The following is a 12,052-nucleotide window of genomic DNA, read 5'->3' as shown; positions in this document are numbered from 1 at the left end:
TTACACTAAAATTCATGCTCAACTTTTCATCCTTATGGGACATGGCTCCCTTCTGCACATTCAAACCACTCCACTTTGTTAATTACTCTGACTATGGGGAATGCTCTTCTCTTTTGTAAAATAAATCCTACAAAATGAGGTCAAGCCCCTCCTCCTGACTGAACTTTCTATGGACTCCCTGATAATCCACATGAGTTCTTAGTCTTTTCAAGTCCCTTAGTCTGTGGGTCTGTTTCAATCATCTTACATTGAACTATACCAAAAATGTAGAATTTATTATTTTATATATGGGTCTGTCTCCTACCTAGATATGAGGACAGGAAACTTTCCTAATTTTTTTTTTTCATCCTTACCACCCACCTTGATATATTTATCTAGCAAACCCTTAGTGAGGGCTGGCAGATTTACTGTTCCCATGTGATATTACATGGCAAAATCTCTGTGCAATTACTGTGGGCAAGCTAAACTGTCATTTTAGTTCCATAGACTGACCTAGTTTAGAATATGTGGTTCATCTAAGAGTAGAATCTGGCATATACCATTGGTCTAAATGTTCTTCGGGGCAAGTCTGAATAATCATGTTTTATTTTCCCCAGGTTTTTTCTTTTTAATGGCATTTCCCATCAGTACCTCTAGCTAATGGTTTTCAACAGCAGCTGATGAACGCAGTTGTTGGAAGATAGCAGTTCCTGGGAACCTAACCCATCCACAGCAGCTCCCAGAAGGTTAACTTCCAGTTACCATCAGCAGCTCTTATTCATCACCTCCCTGAGCTCATCTGAACCCCTCAAAAGTTAGATCTGTGCGGTATTATGGAAATATCCTCCATTAACATCTGGCAGAGTTTTGTCTCCTGAGGAAACCCTCATAGTACCTTAGCAACAGACTTCCCATACATTCTTAAACATATGTAATGAGCAATGCCACAAGAAACATACTTTTACCTGGACTGGGGGGCCAAACATCCTTTATTCGTATTACAGTTTTCTTGGCATGGGGTAAGCCCCCACACTCCCTCCTAGAGATTTCATAATTCCCCTTGTCTCAATTCCAGCCAAATGTAAACTCCTGGAAGATTTGACAAAGGCTTTAAATATCTCTTCATTTAAAGTCTTTAATTCAGGGGCGCCCGGGTGGCTCAGTCGTTAAGCATCTGCCTTTGGCTCCGGTCATAATCCCGGGGCTTGGGATAGAGCCCTGCATCGGGCTCCCTGCTCCGCAGGAGGCCTGCTTCTCCCTCTCCCACTCCCCCTGCTTGTGTTCCCTCTCTCGCTGTGTCTCTCTCTGTCAAATAAATAAAATCGTTAAAAAAAAATAATAAAGTCTTTAATTCAATAGAATAATTCATGTGATTCATCAAAATTGAGAACCAAAAGCATTCATTAAGAATCCATTAAATCGGGGTGCCTGGGTGGCTCAATTGGTTAAGCAGCTGCCTTCAGCTCAGGTCATGATCCCAAGGTTCTGGGATCAAGCCCTGCATCAGGCTCCTTGCTCAGCGGGGAGCCTGCTTCTCTCTATGCCTGCCACTCCCCCTGCTTGTGCTCTCTCTCTCTGACAAAAAAAAAAAAAAAAGAAAATCTTAAAAAGAATCCATTAAATCTCTGAAGATATTATGGAAATGTAATGACATCTGGTTTTTATCATTTGGTTAAAGTCTGAGCAATCTAGCAAGTCAACAGTTAGCGTTCGGACACATCTTGTTTGTCTTTTTAACCAGACCTCTAGGACCAAATGTTTTGTTTTCTCCTTCAGACAACATAAACTAGCCAGAGTTGAGAACGCTGCCTATCCCACTATTTCCTCTCCTAGCCCTTGAGACTTCCTAGAAAATATCAGTATTAGAGTAACTCTGACCATCTATTCCATCCATTGTATCACCCACACAACCATAAATTTCTAGGACATAAAATATTGAACACACAAGAAAGAATGTATACCAGCTTTCCATATTTGTTCCTAGTCTCTGCAAATATTGAACATTCAGTAACTATATTATTACAATGAATTCTCACACAAATCGCCTCACACCAAATTTGAACAGACGCTTAAAATACCAGAAACAATTTGGTAGTGTATCCCATTCGCTATGTCAATCGAGGGCAAATTTTCCAGATTTAATGGAGGAAAAAAAGAGAGGTTTGAGTCCCACAATATCAGAAATTGCTATTGACAAGAATTTTGCACATCACCTCCCATTGGAAATCCACATTGGACGTGAGATGCAAGAATTAAAACATCAAACTCCTAAGTAAATAGTACTGAAGGGATGTCATTCTTCATTCCATTCCTCTTTATGATTCAAATCACCTCCTGCTTCCTTAGATTACACCTGGTGGAGACTGGGATGTGACCAAAAACTTAATAGGTAATTAGTCCTGAAAGAGGCCTTAGACAAACATTAGCATCTCAGATTGCTCTTCCCAGGAGACATAACCAGGCCAATTGCATAGCTTTGTTTCTGTTCAAAGGCACATCCCCTCTATTTATTCCCATTATGGTCAGAAATACAGAACAAACATCAATCACCCTCTTGTCTGGATTATGCTGCATCAAAATATTTGGGAGACAAGATCTCTACACTCCTGGGGACCTCCATCAGGTATCACTCCTTTACAATCAGAGGTCTGAGACTGAACAGGGCTCAATCTCTGAAACAAAAAGAAGTGACAAGTTTCTAAACCTTAACATTTTACAAATACTTGCAGACTATTAATAAATGATGAGGTCACTCCTCATGTAGGGTGAAAGTATGAACCTCCAGGACTTAAAGGTATCGTGTTTGTGTGGAATCAAGTGAGCTGTCAGTCCATTTGGCACATCATCTGTGTCAAATTAAGCTTTCTTTATCTGAAGGCAGTATGAATTTTGTTAGAGTCCATTCATGTGCATATTATTGGGGGTTAAGGTTTCTGATAGGACAAATCTGGAAGGACCTCAACAGGACCATCTCTTCTTTTGTAACCTCTTCAAGGCATCTTTGATTTCCTTGTTCCTCAGACTGTAAATCAAGGGGTTCAACATGGGAATAACCACAGTGTAGAATACTGATGCAAATCTGTCAAAGCTGGAGGAACCACCAGAGCTGGAACTCAAATAGACAAACATAGCTGAGGTATAGAAGAGGGAAATCGCTGTCAGATGAGAAGCACAGGTGTTGAAAGCCTTGGACCTGCCTTTAGCTGAAGTGATCTTCATGATGGAGATGACAATATAGCCATAGGATATCACGATAATGAGAGCATTTATTATCCCAAAGATCATTGTTAATATAGCAGTCAACAGTTGTACAAAGAAAGTGTCAGTGCAGGAAAGGACTATCAGTTGGGGCATGTCACAGAAGAAGTGGTTGATGACATTAGGCCCACAAAAGTGGAGCTGAAACATGGTACATAACTGGGATATAAAGGCAGAGAGTCCAGCCAAATAGGATCCCAGCACCATCCGAATACAGAGGGTGGGTGACATGATTGCTGAATAGAGAAGTGGATTGCAAATGGCAGCGTATCGATCATAAGCCATGGCTGTCATGAGACAAGATTCACTCAGTCCCATGGTTGAAAAGACAAAGTACTGAACAGCACAACCCATAAAGGTGATAGCTTGCTGCTCTTGGAAAAAGTTGGAGAGCATCTTGGGAGCTGTAGAGGTCACATAGCAGATATCTATGAAGGACAGATTACTGAGGAAGAAGTACATGGGCGTGTGGAGGTGAGAGTCCATCCTTATTAAGATGATGAGGCACAGGTTCCAAGTCAGAGTCAAAATGTAGATCAGCAGGAATACAACAAAGAGCACTGCTAGGATTCTAGGAAAATCAGAGAATCCCAAAAGGATGAAATAAGTGATCTCTGTAATATTTCCTCCCCCAATCATTGGCTTGCTGCTTCTAAAATCAGAAAAGAGAGAAGAGAATGCACTGCAGACTCAGGTGAAATGACAGCATTACAATTCTCATATGTACCATTTTTTTCCTCCATTGAGCGCAGGGAAAGCAGCAATGCCTCCCTGTCCTGATGAAAAGACCCAGTTTTCACCTCAAATTGCCAAGAAGTGCCTTTTTAAAAGTGCTTCAGGTTCTCAATTATTTCATGGGTCTCATGAAAATTAAAAGATATTTAAAAATTGATTGACAACTTTAAAAAAAAGCAATAGAAATCCTGTGGTTCTTATAAATCAGGTAAGAATCATTTATCAAAATTATGTTTTTAAAAGACCTGTGATAATTCAATATATAACTGCAGCTCTATAATAGCAAAGCATAAGTTGCATCATTGTAGAATAAATTTGGAATAGCTCTTCTCCCCCAGATGGTCATCTAGAAAGAGTTCTTAAATTTCTTATTTTACCCATAAGAAAAATAACCCTGTTTATAATAACTTCTCAAACGTTTTAACAACTATATTTAAAAAAACATCTCTCAAATGGCCTGGAAAATTACATCATAGTATGTAATTCTGATAATATTCTCTTGGGGTATAGCATGTGTGTCAATAAAGTTATGGAATAAGTTTTCTTAGGGAAGCCTTCATATGAACTATTCCATACTGAGGCTAGCACAACTCACTATTGCCCCAACTATTGTCTCAATTTTAGAGTATTTTGTTTTTTAGGAAACAGCATAGTACTGTAGCTAAGAGTTCAGACTTTGGAGTTTTAGTTCTGAGCAACATCATCAAGATGGTACCATAGGTCATTCCTGACATCAGTCCCCTCCCCAAAAGAACAACTGGCAGCTATTCATAGACAAGACAACATTGTAAAAATCGTAGGACATGGGAATGAGGCAGAAACACCTACCTTGGATTACAGAGACCAAGAAGGACCACATAGAAGGGTAAAGGTCAACCACACTCTGATAGTATTGCCACTCTCCCATGCTGGCACAGTGCCACATCAACAGGGTAGGGTCCCTTTTGCCTATGGTTTCCCCAGTAGGAAAAAAAAAAGAGATCCCAAGGGGGATATCCAGCTCCCCCAGAACTGTAGGTCACTTCTTGGGATATCCATTCTGGTCTTGCCCCCTGGGGGTCACAGGGGCATCTGTGGGGTTTGACCACTGGGAATCAGATTGTGATGGAGGCAGGGGCAAGACTTACAATAACCAGTGTTCAGATCTTGGCAGACTGAGTTCCTATTTGCATTGGCACCAAAGTAGAAATCCCAACCAGAGGTGGCCCCATCAGACCTCCAGGGAATTCAGTGGGTGGTTCTGATTTAGGATCTGAAATGGCAAGCTTTCTGGACCTGGAGCTTGTTCTGCCACTCTGCACAGGCAGGAAACTAATTCATAGACCCGTCTACTGCTGAGTGTATCCTCTAAGGCCCAGCCCAACCAGGAAACCTGGCCAGAGCACCTAGAAAGGAACATAGTCCAGCAGCCAGCAGTGCTGCCCAGCTGCAGAGCCAGGACAGTGGCTTCATTTGTCCAGGGAACTAAACACATAGTTCTGCCTGATTCAGAACCTCAAACAATGAGCCTTGTTGGCCTTAGAGCCTGTCTCCCCCCTGTCCAGGCAGAACAAACAATTCATAGCCCCATGTCCTGTTGAGTATATCCCCTAGCACCATCCAACCAGGAACCCTGGCCAGAGCTCCTGGGAAGATGCAAAACCCAGAAGCACTCTAGCAGAGAGTCCAGCCAGTGGCTTCATACATTTAGGTGCAGCCCAGAAACAGAACCATGCATATACGGTCAACTAATATTTGATAAGAGAGCCTAAAATACTTAATGGGGAAAGGACAGTCTCTTCAATAAATGGTGCTGGGGAAATTGGATATTCTTTTGCAAAAGAACAAAACTAGACCCAAATCTTACACCACTCACAAAAATTAACACAATATGAATTGACGACTGAAATATAAGACCTGTAACCATAAAACTCCTAGAAGAAAACACAGGGGGAAAACTTCTTGACAGGGCTTGGCAGTGATTTTTTGGATATCACACTTAAAGTATAAGCAAAAAAATTAAAAGTAAACGAGTGGGATTATATCAAACTAAAAAGCTTCTGCACAGCAGAAGAAATGATAAACAAAATGAAAAGGTAACCTATGGAATGGTACAAAATATTTTCAAACCACATATCTGATAAGAGGATAATATCTATGGCATCTGGGTGGCTCAGTCTGTTAAGCGCCTGACTCTTGGTTTTGGCTCAGGTCATAATCTCAGGACTGTGGGATCGAGCCCTGCATCAGGCTCCATGCTCAGCATGGAGTCTGCTTGAGATTCTTGGGATTCTTTCCCTCTTCCTCTCCCTCCTCCTCTCCCTCCCCCCTCTCGCTCTTTTTTCTCTCTCTCAAATAATAAATAAAATCTTTTAAAAAGAGAGGTTAATATCCAAAATGTAAAACAAATTCAAACAACTTAATAGCAAGAAAATAAATGGTCCAATTAAAAAATGGGCATAGGACCTGAGTAGATATTCTTCCATGGGGACATCCAATGGCCAACAGGTATATGAAAAGGTGCTCAGTATCACTCATCACCAGGGGAATGAGATATCAACTCACACCTGTCAGAATAACTATCACAAAAAGATAAGAGATAACACATGCTGGCAAAGATGTGGAGAATAGAGAACCCTGTGCAATGCTGTGGAAATATAAATTGGTACAGTCACTATGGAAAACAGTGTGGAGATCCTCAGAAAATTAAAACTAGATCTGCAAATAATTCAGCAATTCCACTTCTGGGTATATATCCACAGGAAATGACATTAGTATCCTAGAGAAATATTTGCACCCCCATGCTCATTGCAGCATTATTTACAATAACCAAGACATTGAAATAACCTAAGTGTTCATCAAAAGATGAATGGATAAAGAAATCATGATATAAGTATTATATTGTTGTATATATTATTTATGTTAATATTCAATATTATATATATGAATATATAAAGAAATCCTGGCATTTGTGACAACCTGGATGGCCCTTGAGAGCACTATGCTAAGTGAGATCAGTTAGACCAAGAAAGACAAACACTGTATGATCTCACCAAATGTGAAATCTAAAAAAACTGAACTAATTGAAACAGATCAGATTTTTGATTCCCAGGGGCAGGGGGTAGGGGATGGGGGAATTGGGTGAAGGTGGCCAACACTTCCAGTTATAAGATAAATAAGTTCTAGAAGTGTAATGTGCAACATAATGACTATAGTTAACAATACTATATTGTGCATTTGAAAGTTGCTGAGAAAGATCTCAAAAGTTCACATCACAAAGAAGAAAACTATAACCATGCAAAGTGATGAATGTTAACTAATTTGTGGTAATCATTTTGTAATACATACATATATCAAATCATTATGTTGTATTCCTCAAATTTATACAATGTATTCTGTCAATTATATCTCAATAAAATGGAAAAAAAGAGTTTTAATTTTGATACCATCTCACTCTAAGAACTTGTCCCAGTGGCTTAAACACACTAGATATGATTTACTCATAACAAATTGAGGACAAGAACCCCTAAACTATAAGGTTAATGGGACAGTTATCTGAGGAAATTCATGCAAATGTTCGGCATGCAATCAAGTACACATTAATTGTTCAACAGGTGTTGGCTATTACTATCACTGATTGCTTAAGATAACCATGAAAGACAGTTGTGCCTGTGGATAGGCATGAAAGGGATACTAGAGTTTTATGGGTTAATTTGGGGAAATTCCTGAGACATCATTAGTCCTGTAGACAGTCAGGCATCCTTGCCTTTAGGCAATATAGATTCAGACCTTATGTAGAAGCAAGTAAAAGCAACAGGGGCCATGGTAAATTATTTAGTTTTCTTCAGTTACACCAGGTAAATTATTTTCTATTTAGTTTTCTTGAGTTCAAATAGACTTGGGTCAATTGGCAACAAGCATCAAGCTATGATGGGCCTTGATGTCAAGAATATGTCAAAGTATACATTTTCAGTTACCAAATACTACAAAGGTATATTTCATATTTTTGGTTGATAGAATCGGCATGTTAGAACTCACTAACAGATTTGTAATGGATACCAACTATTGGCTGTGCTACATACCCAAACTGTCCTTCCTTGAGATGAAATAGTAAATAACAGCCAAGTAATTTTAGGTAAAAATTAATAATTAGAAAGGACTTCAATTTTCAGATACTAAAAAGTATTATAATCATGGATAATTCATTATTCTTGTAAAAACAGACATGTCAAAAGAACAAATATATATATTTAAGAATAAATTTAAATAATGGTAAGAATTTAACATGACAAAATTAGTATTTTTTTAACTTTGGAAAGTAAGTTTTCTTTTTTTGTTTTTAAACTACCACTTATTTTAACTTTATTTATTTTCTATTTTATTTTTTTGAGTAATCTCTACACCCAACTTGTAACTCAAACACACAACCTCAAGTTCAAGAGTTACATGTTCTACTGACTGACTGGTGCCCCACAAAATTAGTATTTTAAATTGACAGAGAAAGGATAAGCTCTCCCATAAATGGTCTGTGAAACCTGGCTCACTATAAATAAAAAGCATTAAAGAATAAATAAATATGCATTTATATAATCCTGGGATGGGAAAGAAAGTTCTGAAATATAACACCAAGCCAAAAACTCTGAGAAAAAAATATGATATAAAAATTTAAAACTTGCTTATGGTTGAAGAACCCATTATATAAAATACTTTTAAAATACAATTGATGAAATGAGAAAAACAGTCAGAAAATATAAAAAAGACACTAAGGATATGACTTTAATATGAAAGACATTAATCAGTAAGGGATGGGCACTCACATATACTGATGATGAGTGCATACAAAACAGTTTTACCTTTCTGGATAAAAGAAATGCTTCATATAATATCTCTGTCTCTGTCTCTGTCTCTCTCTCTCTCTCTCTCTCACACACACACACACACACACACACAAACACACATGTGAGCCAATTGCAAATGCCAAAAGTAATGAATGGTATGATTTTGATTTCCTTCTTTAAAACTCTTTGTATTTGATCAATTTTCGACAACCCCTATATTTATAGGAAGAAAAGTTATTAAGATATATAAATCCTTAAAAGTAAGCACAGAATAAGAGAGAAAGGGAGAGGGGAAGGGGAAATGAAGGGGAGAAAGAACCACAGAGAAAACAGAATTCTAGAATTTCCTGGCTTTTACCTACCGGCTGTATCACCCTTAGCAAGTTGTTAACCGCTCTGTGCTTCAGTTCCCTCATCTATAAACGGCGCTAAGAGTACTTACTTACTACTTCAGATGGTTGCTGCAAACATTGAATGACATGAAGGGCTTAAGACAATAAGGGCTCAATAAATGTTAGCAACTATCATCCCCATTAGCATTCCTCTCTGTGAAAGAAAAATAAACTAATACTGAAATATCAAGGAGCTCTTCACATAAATTATTTTCTAAATTAGATGGTCTCTAAGCCTAGACTCAAGAATATCATTAGTCAATGGCTGTATTTATTTCTATCTTGTATTACTCTGTTATCTCCCAGTCAGGTGGAGTGTAAATTCCTGATGCCGCTTTTTATGTGCCACCACCCCCAGGTCCTCTGAGCTGATGATGCTGTACACAACGCATGGTCTAGTGGAGATGATGCACTACTTAACGATAAGCATCTTGTATACTAATATTTGTGTTACTGAATAAATACATGTTGAACAATGGTTCTTTCACCCACCTTTGGATGCAAAACTAAAATTATCTTATTTCAATTATGGTTTTGTGAACTTGGGAATCTTTCTGTTGACTCTTGAAGTGTTGCCAATATAATTTCTCCACAATTTTTTCCAAGATGAGTTGGAGTCAATGAAAATATTTTGAAAATATAAACTCTCATGCACAACATCCCCCAATACACCAACATAATCGATCAATCCAGTGAAAATAAGTCAACCTTCTGATCAATCACTTGCAGTAAAGCTCTTCACTTTCTTATTATATTCTGGTGACAGAGGCAGCCAGAGGTAAAGGTATTTTATGTGACTCATCATTCCCAAAACGATAAGGAATTGTGGATTGTTTTACTAATTCATGACAAAACGTATCTTGTTAAACTTTGGTAAGCTATAGGAAAAGGGGGAAAATTCACTTTCTGGTTAAGTTTTTGCATGTGTCCACCATTTCCCAAGACAATTTAAAGAAAAGGTGACTGATGTAAGTATTAATTGGAGATTTTGCTATGTGCATCTAGCTAATCAAAACCTTTCCAATTCTGAATACTGAGGACATGGCCAGTTCGTAAGGCTGTGCAGAGAAAAAATCAGGTAAAGAAAGCCAAGATGGTGCAATGAAGAAGAACAACGTAAGTAAAAAAAAAGGTTAAAAGAGACAGACCAACAATGCCTTGAAGTGAGGCATCTCTGATATCTGTGTGACCCACACTAGTGCCTCCAGACCTGCACGGGCTCCAAAGATGACCACAGAGAGCTATTTGAAGTATTTCAAAAGGCCAATGGAATTGTACATGAGTACTTTGTTACATCATTATTTAGTGACCTGCTTGCCTTTTGCTACTCAGAAATTATCAGTCAAAGCTCTATATTAACATGGAAATCAAATTAATTAATATTATTATAACAACAGACTCCTTAAACAAAAGAAAATTCAAAGAGTTCTTGGGATGGATAAAGGTGGAAAATCTAGACAAGAATACAGGATCTTAGGAAATTCCCCTGAAAGTCAGTAAATCGTTGTTTTTAATTCAGTGCTCAATTATTGACTTCTAAAATTTGTTAGCTTTTATAAACATCATCTCATTAGATTCTAAATAATCCCAGTATCCCCCATTTTACAGGTGAAAAAAAAAAAAAAAGAAAGTAACAGAGCTCAAGATCACACCCTTAAGAAATTGCAGAACTGGAACTCAACCTTCATCCCTCACCCCAGAATGATCCCTGAAATTTTAGATTAGAGATTAATCTTTTCAATGAAGGTCAGAGAAGTTGAGCAAGGAGAAAGAGAACCCAAGAAGAGCCCACAGTGGAGGGTGTGGGAGTGAAGAGGTGAAGAATGGGAGAGACTGAGGACCATAAACCTTGTTCCACACAGGTCCTACTGGAAGAATCTCATGGCTGTTAAGATAGCACAGTATCCACTGTTCTCACCAAATCTTGCCCTCTCACCTTGACCCAGATTCCCCAAGAAGACAGAGCTCTTGCCAAAGGCTGAAATTGCTTATTTCTTTTCCAAAGGAATTTTCCAGGTGGGCTCTATTGCTCTCCAAGATGGGACCCTTTGGCCATGAAATAGGCTGTCCACTCAGAGTAAGAGAAATGCCCCCAACTGGAGAAAATCTTAAATGTGTTATTGTTAAGGGCAGAGATAATAGGAGAAAAGACAATTAGAGGGAGAAAACCCTCTAGGCACTTGTTCCCTGGAGTCATGTTTGTCATGGAGCTTTTATCCCTGCTAATTTCATCCCCCATTTTGCCATGTCCCTTGTGGATCCATTCCCCACTTCTCCCATAGTTCAATGATGTCCATATGATTATAGTTTTTCCATTAGAAACTAGAGTCATTAGAGCTGGAAAGAATCTAGGAATCATCCAGTCCAAAACCTTCAATTACTAGGTCAGAAAACTAAAGCCAGAGGAGCTAAAAGATTTGCTCAAGATGACACTGGTAGGGGTGCCTGGGTGGCTCAGTCGTTAAGCATCTGCCTTTGGCTCAGGTCATGATCCCAGGGTCCTGGGATCGAGCCCTCCATTGGGCTCTCTGCTCCTCGGGAAGCCTGCTTCTCCCTCTCCCACTCCCCCTGCTTGTGTTCTCTCTCTCTCACTGTGTCTCTGTCAAATAAATAAAATCTTAAAAAAAGATGACACTGGTAAAATACTGGCTGGTGAAATACCTTAATTAAAATAAATTAGATACGTGAACATTTCCCTGTGTACAAAGCACTTTCATTTTTGATACATATATCCGTACATTTTCTCAAATATCTGACCAGATCCAATCATCACAGCAGCCTGTGAGGCAGTCATGGCATCATTTCCTATATGTAAGCAAGGAAATTGGGGCAATAAGGAAAACAGTAAAACTAAATCATGATAGAGCCATG

The 12,052-nt window shown here is 38.6% G+C and overlaps 1 protein-coding gene and 1 long non-coding RNA gene across 3 annotated transcripts in view; both read right to left on the bottom strand.

The window, feature by feature from the left end:
* LOC118547236 (uncharacterized) overlaps positions 1-12,052 on the bottom strand; it is a 149,648-nt gene that overhangs the window by 23,877 nt on the left and 113,719 nt on the right. The window lies entirely within an intron of this gene.
* Positions 2,938-3,876, bottom strand: LOC118547227 (olfactory receptor 5AN1). The gene has a single exon (XM_036110580.2). It carries the CDS (start codon positions 3,874-3,876, stop codon positions 2,938-2,940), a length of 939 nt encoding a protein of 312 aa, XP_035966473.2.

Source organism: Halichoerus grypus, chromosome 11 (assembly GCF_964656455.1).
Source record: "Halichoerus grypus chromosome 11, mHalGry1.hap1.1, whole genome shotgun sequence".
Classification (NCBI taxonomy): Eukaryota; Metazoa; Chordata; class Mammalia; order Carnivora; family Phocidae; genus Halichoerus; species Halichoerus grypus.
Note: the sequence above shows the minus strand (reverse complement) of the source record. Positions and strands in the feature narration are given on the sequence as shown.

What these genes read in the sequence shown, in the direction of transcription:
- LOC118547227 (XM_036110580.2), bottom strand. Translation starts at nt 3,876, where the DNA reads ATGATTGGGGGAGGAAATATTACAGAGATCACTTATTTCATCCTTTTG.